The sequence below is a fragment of the Oncorhynchus clarkii genome, chromosome 28 (assembly GCF_045791955.1).
Source record: "Oncorhynchus clarkii lewisi isolate Uvic-CL-2024 chromosome 28, UVic_Ocla_1.0, whole genome shotgun sequence".
NCBI lineage: Eukaryota > Metazoa > Chordata > Actinopteri > Salmoniformes > Salmonidae > Oncorhynchus > Oncorhynchus clarkii.
Window position 1 is genome coordinate 4975491 of NC_092174.1, and position 12177 is coordinate 4987667.

A 12177-nucleotide genomic window follows, 5' to 3' on the forward strand; every position below is an offset into this window, starting at 1 on the left:
TTCGAAAAATGTCTACATTTTCATATCTTACTTTTCGTTCAAACATAGTACATTGATGCATTACACTAAAATGGGTCTCAAAGACGTGTCATCCATGTAAATAAATAAAACAGTTTATTTCCTCATCTCAAAGAAGTTATATTCAGTACATGTGTGATTTCAAATGACAGCGCAAAGCAGAAGTCAAAACATATTGAAGTACAAAAAAAGGTATAGATGTTTTTTGTTGGTGCTTTGAATCCTCACATAGCAGTTCAGAGGCTGGATGGCATGCTTTGGGTGGAGCTAAGGCACATGACAGACATGAGAGGGTGGCCCTTCCCCCTGCTCCTCTCCCTGTCCTGTTCACAGATCTGAAGGAACTGGACAGGTAAAAGCAATATGTCCCAACAATATGCAATGTGGATTTTTTCACTATATTGCCTTCATCTATCCAGGCTTTTCAGATCACATTGAAGTGGATAGTAGCTAGGAAAAGGGACTAGGAGCCAGAAAGTGATTTCAAGATGGCCGTCCTTGGCGGAGTCAGCTCTTGGCCTGCTTCCTTTTCAGCACCAGCTCAGCCAAAAGTTTGTAACGTATCATACACTCCTCCTGAAAAATAAGTAGGGGAACAGGTTATAGGTTCGTCACCATCCAAAATTATATCATGTTTACCATCTCAACTAATCATGACAATTTAAGTTTGGTTCTTTCCATGTTAATTCTACCTACCGCTAACAAATTATCTCATCAAAATTCGTCTTGAAATTAGACATAACACCACAGACAATATAGATTATATAGATAGATAAACTGTACACACGACAAAAACTGGGGTCGACCAAATGTTTTGACACACCCTGCAATATTGCATTGTGGGGGACCAGCTCTCACCTTGCTCTTTCCGGGCACCACCTTGGCAATCCTGTCCCAGCGTTCCGTGGTGCCTCGCGGGTACTGCTGCAGGGCCAGCTCCAGAAGCTTCTGCTGGTTCTGGGTCCAGACGTCGTCAGTCGCCGCAGCCTTCTCTTTGGAGGGTTGTGGGACTGAGGAGGTGGGCGGACTCTGCTCCTCTTCGCTGTCCTCGATGGCAACTGTGGGGTCGAAGTCCCTCTGTCTGCGCCCCTTGGCTTTCTCCTCGCCCCCCACCCCTCCACCCCCAGTCTTTCTGCCTCTCCTCCTGACACCTCCTGCTTGGATGCCCTCTCCTTCATCCCCTCCTCCACTGGGCTCCATCCACTCTGCTGTGGCTGCTGCCAGAGGCTGGGGTTGCGGGTGTTCTCGCTGGGTCATGACACTGTCGGGTACAGCTCCGGCCCCAGCTTTGGATCCCTTTCCTGAGAGTGCTGCGCTGCCCTGAGCCTTGAGCTCCGAGAGCTTCACCAGCCCTGCATCAGAGAGGTAGAAGTTAAAATGCTGCCCCTCTGGAGATAAAGTTGGTTACAGTATTTGGATAGTCCCATATACACCTGCTCTTTCCATGACAATCCGATCAGGTGAAAGCTATAATCCTTATTGATGTCAGTTGTTAAATCCACTTCAATCAGTGTAGATGAAGGGGAGGTGGTAGGGTAAAGAAGGATTTTTAAGCCTGGAGACAATTGAGACATGGATTGTGTAACATTTAAACAGTGAATGGGCAAGACAAAATATTTAAGTGCCTTTGAACAGGGTATGGTAGTAGATGCCAGGCGCACCGGATTGTGTCAAGAATTGCAACGCTGCTGGGTTTTTCATGCTCAACTGTTTCCTGTGTGTATCAAGAATGGTCCACCACCCAAAGGCCATCCAGTCAACAAGGCAAAACTGTAGAAAGCATTAGAGTCAACATCGGCCAGCATCCCTGTGGAACGCTTTCGATACCTTGTAGAGTCCACGCCCTGATGAATTAAGGCTGTTCAGAGGGCAAAAGGGGGGTGCAACTTAATATTAGGAAGTTGTTCTTAATGTTTTATACATGTATAGATGATCATACTAACAACACACTATCAGTTGATAAGCAACTGCTTGGAATGATTAGGTTTAGAATTAAGGTTAGGATAATGCAAAGCGTCACGTCTGGAGGAAACCTGGCACCATCTCTACGGTGAAGCATGGTTGTGACAGCATTTTGCTGTGGGGATGCATTTCAGCGACATGGACCTGGAGACTAGGGATCGAGGGAATGAAGAGAGCAAATTACAGAGAGATCCTTGATGAAAATCTGCTCCAGAGCACTCAGGACCTCAGACTAGGGCAGAGGTTCAACTTCCAACAGGTCAACGACCCTAAACACACAGTCAAGACAACGCAGGAGTGGCTTTCACTTTCACTCCAACAGATTCATGTGAGCAAATGGTATTTGGATAGTCCCATATACACCTGCTCTTTCCATGACAATCCGATCAGGTGATTCATTTGATGCATATTGAGAAGAATGTCCCCGAGTGGCCCAGGCAGGGCCCGGACTTGAATCCGATTGAACATCTCCGGAGAGACCTGAAAATGTTATTCAATTCAAAAGGGGGATTTGATTTGAAAATAGCTGTGCAGCGTCGCTCCCCATCCAACCTGACAGAGCTTGAGAGGATCTGCAGAGAAGAATGGGAGAAACTCCCCAAATACAGGTATGCCAAGCTTATAGCGTCATACTCAAGGCTGTAATCGCTGCCAAAAGGTGCTTCAACAAAGTACTGAGTAAAAGGTCTGAATACTTATGTAAATGTGATATTTCAGTTTAGAAAAATCTAAAAATCTGTTTTTGCTTTGTCATTATGGGGTATTTGTTGTGTGTAGCTTGAGGAAAAAAATACTATTTAATCCATTTTAGAATATGGCTGTAATGTAACAACATGTGGAAAAAGTCTAGGGGTATGAACACTTTCTGAATGCACTGTTTATACTGTGAAAAATCAAATAAAAATAAGCTTATTTACCTGATGTGTTGGTTTGACCGTCTTTAACTTGCTTGACTTTTGCAGTAACCTGCAAAGGATCACAATATTTAGCATTTTTCATTGATACTCTATGATGAGCGCAAGCTAGTAGTCTCCTAAATTTCCAAACACAAATGTTAATTTTGCCATATATTTGCCTAGGACTGACAAAACATTCACATCCATCAGAGTTCAGAGTTATCCATGCACCACCCATTCCCAATGTAGACTGACATCTGTCACCGATCTTCCTAGTTCGTGTGCGATCTTCTCCCAGCGACCAGGTGTTCCCCCAGGGAACTTGGCCATACTCCTTGTCAGAAGAGTGATGTCCTCTTCTGACCACTCAGGTGCCTGAGGAAACAACAAACAAGACTAGATCATATAAATTCCAAATAAGGCCATTGTGGCTTACGGTGTTTTAGGGCTGAAAAACTCCAGAAACTTTACCAAATTTCAGATTTTTCAGCAATCCCTGTTGGAGGAAAACCCATTTTTGTTGAACATTCTGCAACAATGAACATCTAAAATCTATTCCATTTGGCATGTTGCCTCATGCAAATTTGCCTTACTTGATCATAAAACTAGAATCTATTTGACATATCAAACTATGGTAACTTCCCAGTTACACCTACAAATGGCAAATAAAACTTGAACTTTATAATCCATTTTGCCTGAATTAAAAGTGCAGAGCTTTAGTGATGTCGTGGAACAAATCCTTTTGCAGCAGGAAAATATTGCGGACACACCTTTTTCTTCTGAGACTTCTTATCCTCTAGCCAGTCATCCATCTGGTCTTCGATCTCCTCGATGGACGTTCCCTGGTCGTATACTGGTGAGTATGCGCTGTCTGCGACCTTGAGTGAAGGCTCGTAAACGGGGAACTCAAACTTGGGCTTCTTCACTTTGGGTCGTTTCTCTTCTGTGGGATGACAAGTGAGGAATGGGATAAGACGAGCACATCTACAAAACATGGCTAGGGGAAATGCAACTGATGTATTGTAGTTCCTGAATGATTTCAGGAAAATTATTTCGCTATAGAAATGTAATGTCATTATTTCCTATTTCATTTGATGCATCTAACCTTTATTTTACCAGGCAGGTTAATAAATGTAAAAAAACAAACATTATTTTCAATAAAGACCAGGCAAAAGTGAACAATTAAAGTCACAATTCAGCAGAAATGGTCTACTGGACGCAATAAAATACTACAAGTCCTTACTTATTGTTGTAGCTTCCTGTTCTTCCAGTGCCATGGCTTCCGCTTCCTCTTTCTCTCTGATTTTCATCTCCTTATAATCTTCGTAATACTGTTTGGCATCCTGTAACAGACAAAAATTGATGACAATTGTCACTGGGGATATGGATAAGATCTTATGAAATTGCATCATTTATTTTACATTAATAAAGTTATAGAAACTGTGCAAGGGAATACTTTCACTATGCACTGTATATTTCAGGTCAAAATCAACATCCAGCTGGAGATTCCCATCTCCCTCACAAGCTTTAAGAACCAGCTGTCAGAGCAGCTCACAGATCACTGCACCTGTTCATAGCCCATCTGTATACAGCCCATCTATCTACCTCATTCCCATACTGTATTTATTTATTTTGCTCTTTTTGCACCACAGCATCTCTACTTGCACATCCATCTTTTGCACATCTACCATCCCAGTGTTTAATTGCCATATTGTAATTACTTCGCCACCTTGGCCTATTTATTGCCTTAACTCCCTTATTTGACCTTATTTGCACTCACTGTATATATACTTTTTTTTCTACTGTATTATTGACTATGTTTTGTTCATTCCATGTGTAACTGTGTTGTTGTATGTGTCGAACTGCTATGCTTTATCTTGGCCAGGTCGCAGTTGCAAATGAGAACTTGTTCAACTAGCTTACCTGGTTAAATATAGGTGAAATAAAAAATATAGAAAAATCCAAAGGTTAAGTAGTTTGGGTGAATGAGTTGGAGGATTACCTGGATGACATGGGGCAGGGACTTGACAGAGAGATACAGCCAGATGCTCAGCTTGAGTGGCAGGATATCCTGCCAATGAGGTTTGTCATGTGACCTGACAGGAAATGGACATATTAGGAACTGTGACCATGTTTATTATTACATACAAACACATGAACAGGATAAACGACCAACATTCCAATGTGTTTTCCATTATATTTTCACATGTAAATAGCACTGGATTTCTACAATATTCAGTTCCGCCGTTTCAAAAGTCAGGCCTTCATTGGAGCAGCAAATTATTCATCAATTTTCTATTTACTTGTGAAATTAGAAATGTGTAGTGACAAAAGCTCAACTCACTTCTCAATTTTATCCTGTCCAACAAACCGTGATTCTTCAGCACTCTTGCTACTCATCTTTTTTTTCTTCTCCTTTTTCTTCTTGCTCAGAAGTTCATCCTAGTAAGAGAGGCACCATATGGGATAAAGAGGTCAGGTTATTAGTAGCCTACTTTGCTCACTCAAACACTCAGTTTGGTTTGCAGTGTACTTGATTGAAGGAAACCATTTTACTGCAAATAACTTACATTTATTCTATGGCAGATAAAGAGAAATATGGAATAATTCAATAAGTTGCATTTTGGACTATTTAAATGAGCATTGTGAATAGGACAAATTAGTTAATGCAGTGGCCAAAGCTAAGAAACCCTGTCCTAAATTGCACCTGTACATTTCTACTTTCCTACACAGAAAAAGGCTTTTATTCCCAGCAATAACTGCCCCATAGGGGAAAAATAAGTTAAATGACTTGAATGAAAGCTGTGGAATGGATAACAACCACCTTTAATAACAGCGATTCAGTAAAGAACTAAGAGAAGGGTCAAAGGTCATGCACGGCCCCCTCACCAGCTGCTTCTCCAGGTAGATGGACCAGATGACTGCGTAGTGGCACACAGTGAGGATGAGGAAGAGCAGGAAGCCCAGCTCCCCATTGCTCATCTTCCTCACCCGCCTGTAGTAAAACACTGGCTGCCTCCAGTCCGGTAGCCCGTTGACCAGGACATCATTATACCTGTGGTTGGGAGGACCCAAAGCAATAGGTGGTGATGAGTGGTTTGAGGATTTCCCTGATAGTACATTTTAGGGGTGGTGGACACTACCGTGCCGACCCAAACCATACATAGGAAATACATACAAAGTGTACTATGGGGAATAACATGGTGAGAATATAGTATACATAATAAAAACAGAATACTAATGTTCTCAACAAAATGGTGTATGATAATATGAATTTGACAGACTCCTCCCACTTTCAGAATAAATAAGTGCAAGGTCACTGGCAGGGACAACCCAAAGCAGGAAGAAGTTGTAAAACAGACCTCTCTCTCCTCTCTTCATCTTTCAGTACTTCATAGATGGCCACCAACTATGGGAGAAATTATGATCAGTAAGGCAATAGACAAATTACAATCAACTAATCAATTAGTTTAAGATTGCAGTGTATGAAAAGGACTATACCTCACCAACTAATTTTACTGCCATGAAACACTGCATATAAGTGTTTCATTTAAATACCTTTTCTAATGGCAGAATCTCTCTGTAAGGTGTCCATAGCTTACTTGCAAGATGTAGATCAAACAAGTTAAAGTTGGGCCTAAACTAACGGATGAAACCGCACTCCATGGTTTAGGGTGTTTCTGATGACTACACCAGTGGAGTGGAGCACAGGTTTTGTGGAAACTAGCTCCGACTACATTGATTCTCCCGAGGTCAATACTTCAAAAGATGCAAATTATGAAACGCCTACCTTGTAACCATGTTATTCCTCTGTAGTTACGTGCCTTTGTTTGCTGTAATCCATACTTCAATAAACGTTAATCAAATACAACCACCAAGTGTGTCACTGTTGAGATTTAACTGGCACATGGCGCAGAGTTGCCATCTTAGAGCAACAGCAATGAGTAAACAGTCGGTGGTAGTATTTGATTAAATTTATTGAAGTATGGATTTCAACAAACAAAGGCATGCAACTACAGAGGACAAACATAGGTACACAATAGGCGTTTCATAATTTCAATTTTTTTGAAGTATTGACCTAGATTCCACAAAGCCTCGTCTCTGCTTCACTCCATTGGTGGAGTTTCAGAAACTTCCTTCACCATGGAGTGGAGTACAGTCCGCCCCAAAAAACATGGGGGAGTAGGGAGTGTTAAGATGGTGAGGGAGTGGGCTGACCTGTCTGAATTGGGTTTCAGCATTCTCGTCTTTGTTCTTGTCGGGATGCAAAGTGAGCGACAGCCTGCGATAGGCCTTTCTGATGTCCACTGACGAGGCATCCTGGAGTCAGGAGAGATGAACAGTAAAACTAAAACTACACGTTCATGACACCTTTCAGAGGGTATTGTGTGTTGAGATATCACACAATCACCGGTTTATGGCAATAAATCAGTATGTATGCTCTCATTCTGCCTCCAATGTGGTGACTGACAACCCCCACGGCACCAGGGTCTAAGCTTCCCAATCCTATCCAGTGGACAGTAACCACCCCCGGGGCTAACACTTCCCACAAGGACATGGCATTCTGATGGGTCTGACTGGAGCATTGAAGGATGTCCATATGGTGGCCAACCCTCTGCCTCGAGAGATGCTGGGCATGCAGACTGTTGTTCACAACACACCTCTTTCAGCTAATCAAGGTGCTGATGCGCAGCTGAAACGGAGTAGTTGAATCGGATATGTTAGAGTAGGGCTGGACCAAAAACATGCTCCAGTCCTGCACACTTTGGCTGGTGAAGCAACAGAGTTGCAAGTGTTCCTTGCAAGATGAAGAACTAACGATATTTACCCATTTTTAAATCAGTACCTCACTTGACTGGACGGAGGAATGGACAACTGAAAATGTGAAAAGAAACAAGCAACCTGACACGTCATGGTTTGCTCCTCTCCCGGTACACGTAACTAGTAAACGTTAGCTAGTTAGCTAAAAAAAAAAAAAACTACAGCAGGCCCCGATATCGAAACAGATCCCTGAATGTGGCACAATGGCAAGCCGGCAAGCTACCTACTTAGCCCTTCAGGTTAGACAAACATTTACTAGCTAGCCAACGTTTATAGGTTACAAAAGAACTAACTTAACGACGACTTAACGTTACCTGTTCAACAGACAGGAATTCGTAAAAGTTTTGTTGAATTTCCTCCACCAGGTCGAACAGCTCAAGGTCTGAATCCCAAGCATGAGAGGGACTTGGGTTTGCAATAAAAATACTGACGGCCAGAATAAACGAGAAGCCCAATGAAGCTGGGGTCATTATGAGGCTTTGACAATGTTGGCGGTAATATTGCACCGCGAAATATATATAAATAAATTCTGCTGTGATACAGCTAACGTGTCTAGCTACTACCCTTACAACTGGCTGCTGCATATACTAACAATTTGCTACATTTCCCACAATCCTCTGCTCTTTACCTTTTCCGGTTTCCTTCTTCTATGGTATTATGGCGATCCGCAAACGTTCGTTAGAGGTCCATGCCGCTGTCTACTGTATGGGCTGTGTGCGCCTGCGTTTCTGGAGTGTGAATTTACTTCACTAACCACGTTTCCATCCAAATGTATCATGCAGATGAATTACCTGACGCATGAAACAAGTCACGACCGGGTTGATGGAAACATGAAATGACGTTACAACTTTATAAATGCCGACAGACAATTTGTTCCTTCAATATTGTGGGATTTTTTTGTGTCGGTAAATTTAATTGTGCGAGAAATTATTATGCAGCCCACTCACTCACCATGTTATGAGCAAATATTGATGTAATAACCATCATATCAAAGTAAACTTGGGAGTCACGCAAGTGGAGCAGCGGTCTAACATGCTGACCAGACCGGACATGTCGCATGCTTGAGCATAGCAAAATAAATTTAGAAATCCATGTTATTCAATTATTGCACCCACACTGCTGGTGCGTGTCAACGAGCGTCTGCGATGCCAAGGGCTAAAATAGAAGTCATTCCTATTTCTGGCGCCTATCGCGCTGAAAGTCCTGCCTCTCCCATCTCCTCATTGGTTTATAAAAGCAGGTGCCCACTTGCCATCTCCTCATTGGTTATACACACGTGGGTGATTGAAATACGAACTGTTTTGTCTGTCTTCATGGTAATACTATGAAAGTTTAGATGCCAATCACCATATAAGTTCAAAGATGAAAAAGTCTGGAAGGAGGAGAGATGACTAGAAACGATTTGGTTGGCCATTTTATGTGTGGATTAATTTGTCAGAGTAGAGGAGCTTGTGCATTTCAGGTAAAATAACAACTCAATGTTTATATCCCAGGGCAAATTAGCTAGCAACAGCAAGCTAGCTAAATAGGACAAATTAGCTAGCAAGTGCAAGCTAACTAGCTAAATTGCCATACATGTTTAATGCTTTTCGACCTGTCCCCAAATTAATAGCATTGGTTCAGAGTTTGTTTTGATATGTTAACCTGCGTGTCCTGATCGCGTTTGGTGAAGGGGGACAAAATAAATGTATGCACTATAGCGCACGATGGCGCACGCGCGCAGCCGGTTTGGGTTCTGGCTAAGGCACTGCATCACAGTGCTTGAGGCGTCACTACAGACCCTGGTTTGATCCCGGGCTGTATCACAACCGGCTGTGATCGGGAGTCCCATAGGGTGGTGCACAATTGGCCCAGCGTCGGGTTAGGCCGGTGTAGGCATCATTGTAAATCCGAATTTGTTCTTAACTGACTTGCCTAGTTAAATAGAATATGCTGTGTGGTCCTCCCACTATGACTAGGGAAAGCATGCAGTTTATTAGGCTACAGATTAAATGTAATTATTACATTTTCCTTGGGGGAGGCAGGGGGGGTTCTCAGATGGTTGAGGGGCAGCTCTTGGGGAACTGTGGGGAGGGGGGGGGGGTCTTAGAGGGCTGGTGGCCTGGCGGTTGGGGGCTGGTGGCTGATGGGTCGCTGGTTTGATTACCCGTTTTTGACCTTGTGGGAGATCTGTCAACGTGCCCTTGAGCGGTGTGATGACCCTGGTTGCTTCTGAGTGTTGCTCTGGATGGGAATCTGTTAGATGACTAATGTGATGTAGATGTTGAGCGGCTTCACTGCAAGTAGATTGTATGTTTTATATATTCAATAAAATAAAAAAGCCAGAGAGGGCGGGACATTATCATTCAACACAACTTGTAACTCTTCTGCAGTAAAATATCGTACACCCAAGTACTTCTCTGCAGCTGCCACCACAACATCTATTTTCTGTGATTTATGTTCCACTTCTGAACGAACCCTTACTGAAGCACATGTTATTCCTATCATTCTCTATTGGCCTTGGCCTACTCACAAGGGAGCCTCTTAGGATCCTTTGCCCTGGACCCATCTTCCAGTACTCTGTCTTCCCTGCCTCAGACAACACCATCTGTACTACTCTGACCCTGGCAACCTCGAACTGCCTTTCTCTCACCGGACACTTCTGATCTCCAACACCATGGGTACCCCTACAGTTAACACACACAAGCTTTTTCCACATATACTACACATACTCTCATGTCCTCTTGCACACTTCTCTCATCTAGGAATCTCCCTCCTACACACTGCTGCAACATGACCATCAGCTTGGCACCTAAAACACCATAATGGATCCGGACAAAAGCTCTCATGGGATAGCTGACACATCCTAACGGGACTTTGTCGGGTAAAGTCTGCATTAAAACTCAGCAGGACACACAGTGTCTTTTCTGTTTCAACATGTTCCCAGTTGTCACTCATTTTAATGGCGCCCTGCTCCGGAGAGCAAAGAAAATCACAATTCTTGTCCCGAGGCATGTGTTGTGGACCATCCTCTATTTCTGAATGGCTGAAACACAAAAAAAATCATCACTAGTCCACTTCGAGTTACTTTCACTGATTCAACAGTCCTCAACCTCTTCTCCACCCAGCCGGACACCACATATAGATCAGCCAGAAGGCAAGGATCCATTCTCTCCAAAAATCTCACTCCCATTGGGTCAGAATCATCTTTGTCTTCATCGGGTGCCATCGTCCTTGCGTCCATCCACCTTCCATAGACGTCCATTCTGGAAACCACCTCATCGTCCACTCTACACGTTCCAATTCTGTTGCCTGTCAATGTGTGTCAACTTAGTTCGCACACCCATCCTGTGTTTGCACTTTTGATTCCACAACTTTGTTTTGACAGAGTTCCTGCTTAATCGACAAGTTTCCTCCTCCCGTTTCCATACACATCACACCAGTTTTTAGAGGTTTATTGCCTTCAAAATAAAAGCGCCAAATACAGCTTGTCCCCGATTTGAACATAGCTACATTTTCTTGATTAGGTGTTTATTTTTTTTACATTAATAGGCTATTTTCTCCTGAACCATATGGTCTATCCAATAGAAACTCATGGACAACATTTGACACAGATATAAATAATCTGACAAATAACTAAGTAAGTATAAATTCCCAAAGTTTCCATACGTTTCCAAAAGTGGGTGTTAAATACCAGTTTCTGAAAACCCTTGCAACTTTGCTAAATTACAGGGAATTTTGCAACCCTAGAGAAAAGCATATGACACTTCAACAATCACATTTTTGGAATTTGAACTTCTGTGATTCTGATCTTCATGGCTTTTGGAAAACAGAGGAACATTTACTGGCAAGTTTAATGGAATCATTTTTATTTGTATCTCCTCAAGATATCCACTTTGGAGTAAACCATGAGTAGGATGTTAAGAACGGACCATGTTGAAACATTTGGGCAGGTCACTATTGCTACAAAGAAACACAAATTAATAAATGAAGTACCACAATAGTAATATCATCTTTGGATTTTAGATTCTATGTCCTAAGCCCCACCAAACAAAAGGCCTGTAGAGGGTGATGGTTTACGATAGTCATCTTCTGGGACTAACGCATTTTACTCAAAAGGAATTTTTATGTGTAGGCCTACTTCTTACTATTGGAAACATTCCTTATGGTGACTGGGAAATGTGTGCAATTTTAGGACCTGTGCAGTGTTATAGCATTTTATACATACTGGGTACGTGTATGATTCCACCCCTGTGTGAACCCTCATATGTGAGGTTAGGTTTTCCTTCCAGCTGAATCATTTCTCACATTCTTTGCACTGGTATGATTTCTCCCCTGTGTGAATCATCATATGCGTATTCAGGTGTCCCTTATGAATGAAGCATTTCCCAAATTATTTTCATTGATATCGTTTCTCCCCTGTGTGAGTCTTATGTATTTTCAAATTAGAATATGTCTGAATCGCTATATGTCTGTACAGGTTGTGCTTACTGGGGAAACA

General features: G+C 42.5%; 1 protein-coding gene across 1 annotated transcript; it reads right to left on the reverse strand.

Annotated features, from left to right (window-relative positions):
- Positions 1 to 97: 97 nt before the first annotated feature.
- LOC139387061 (dnaJ homolog subfamily C member 1-like) lies at positions 98 to 8313 on the reverse strand. The gene is made up of 12 exons (XM_071133043.1): positions 8012 to 8313; positions 7095 to 7196; positions 6239 to 6285; positions 5766 to 5931; positions 5221 to 5318; positions 4879 to 4972; positions 4120 to 4219; positions 3647 to 3819; positions 3132 to 3251; positions 2898 to 2946; positions 877 to 1370; positions 98 to 594 (listed from the first exon to the last, which is right to left on the reverse strand). The coding sequence occupies exons 1-12, from the start codon at positions 8279 to 8281 to the stop codon at positions 526 to 528; spliced, it is 1782 nt and encodes a 593-aa protein (XP_070989144.1). The 5' UTR covers positions 8282 to 8313; the 3' UTR covers positions 98 to 525.
- Positions 8314 to 12177: the final 3864 nt, after the last annotated feature.

Excerpts from the sequence above, each read along its gene's own strand:
- LOC139387061 (XM_071133043.1), bottom strand. The coding sequence starts at position 8,281 with ATGCAGCAGCCAGTTGTAAGGGTAGTAGCTAGACACGTTAGCTGTATC. Across the intron at positions 7,197-8,011 it reads AATTCCTGTCTGTTGAACAG|GATGCCTCGTCAGTGGACAT; the intron begins GTAACGTTAAGT and ends TCCTGACTCCAG. Across the intron at positions 2,947-3,131 it reads TAGGAAGATCGGTGACAGAT|GTTACTGCAAAAGTCAAGCA; the intron begins GTCAGTCTACAT and ends GATCCTTTGCAG.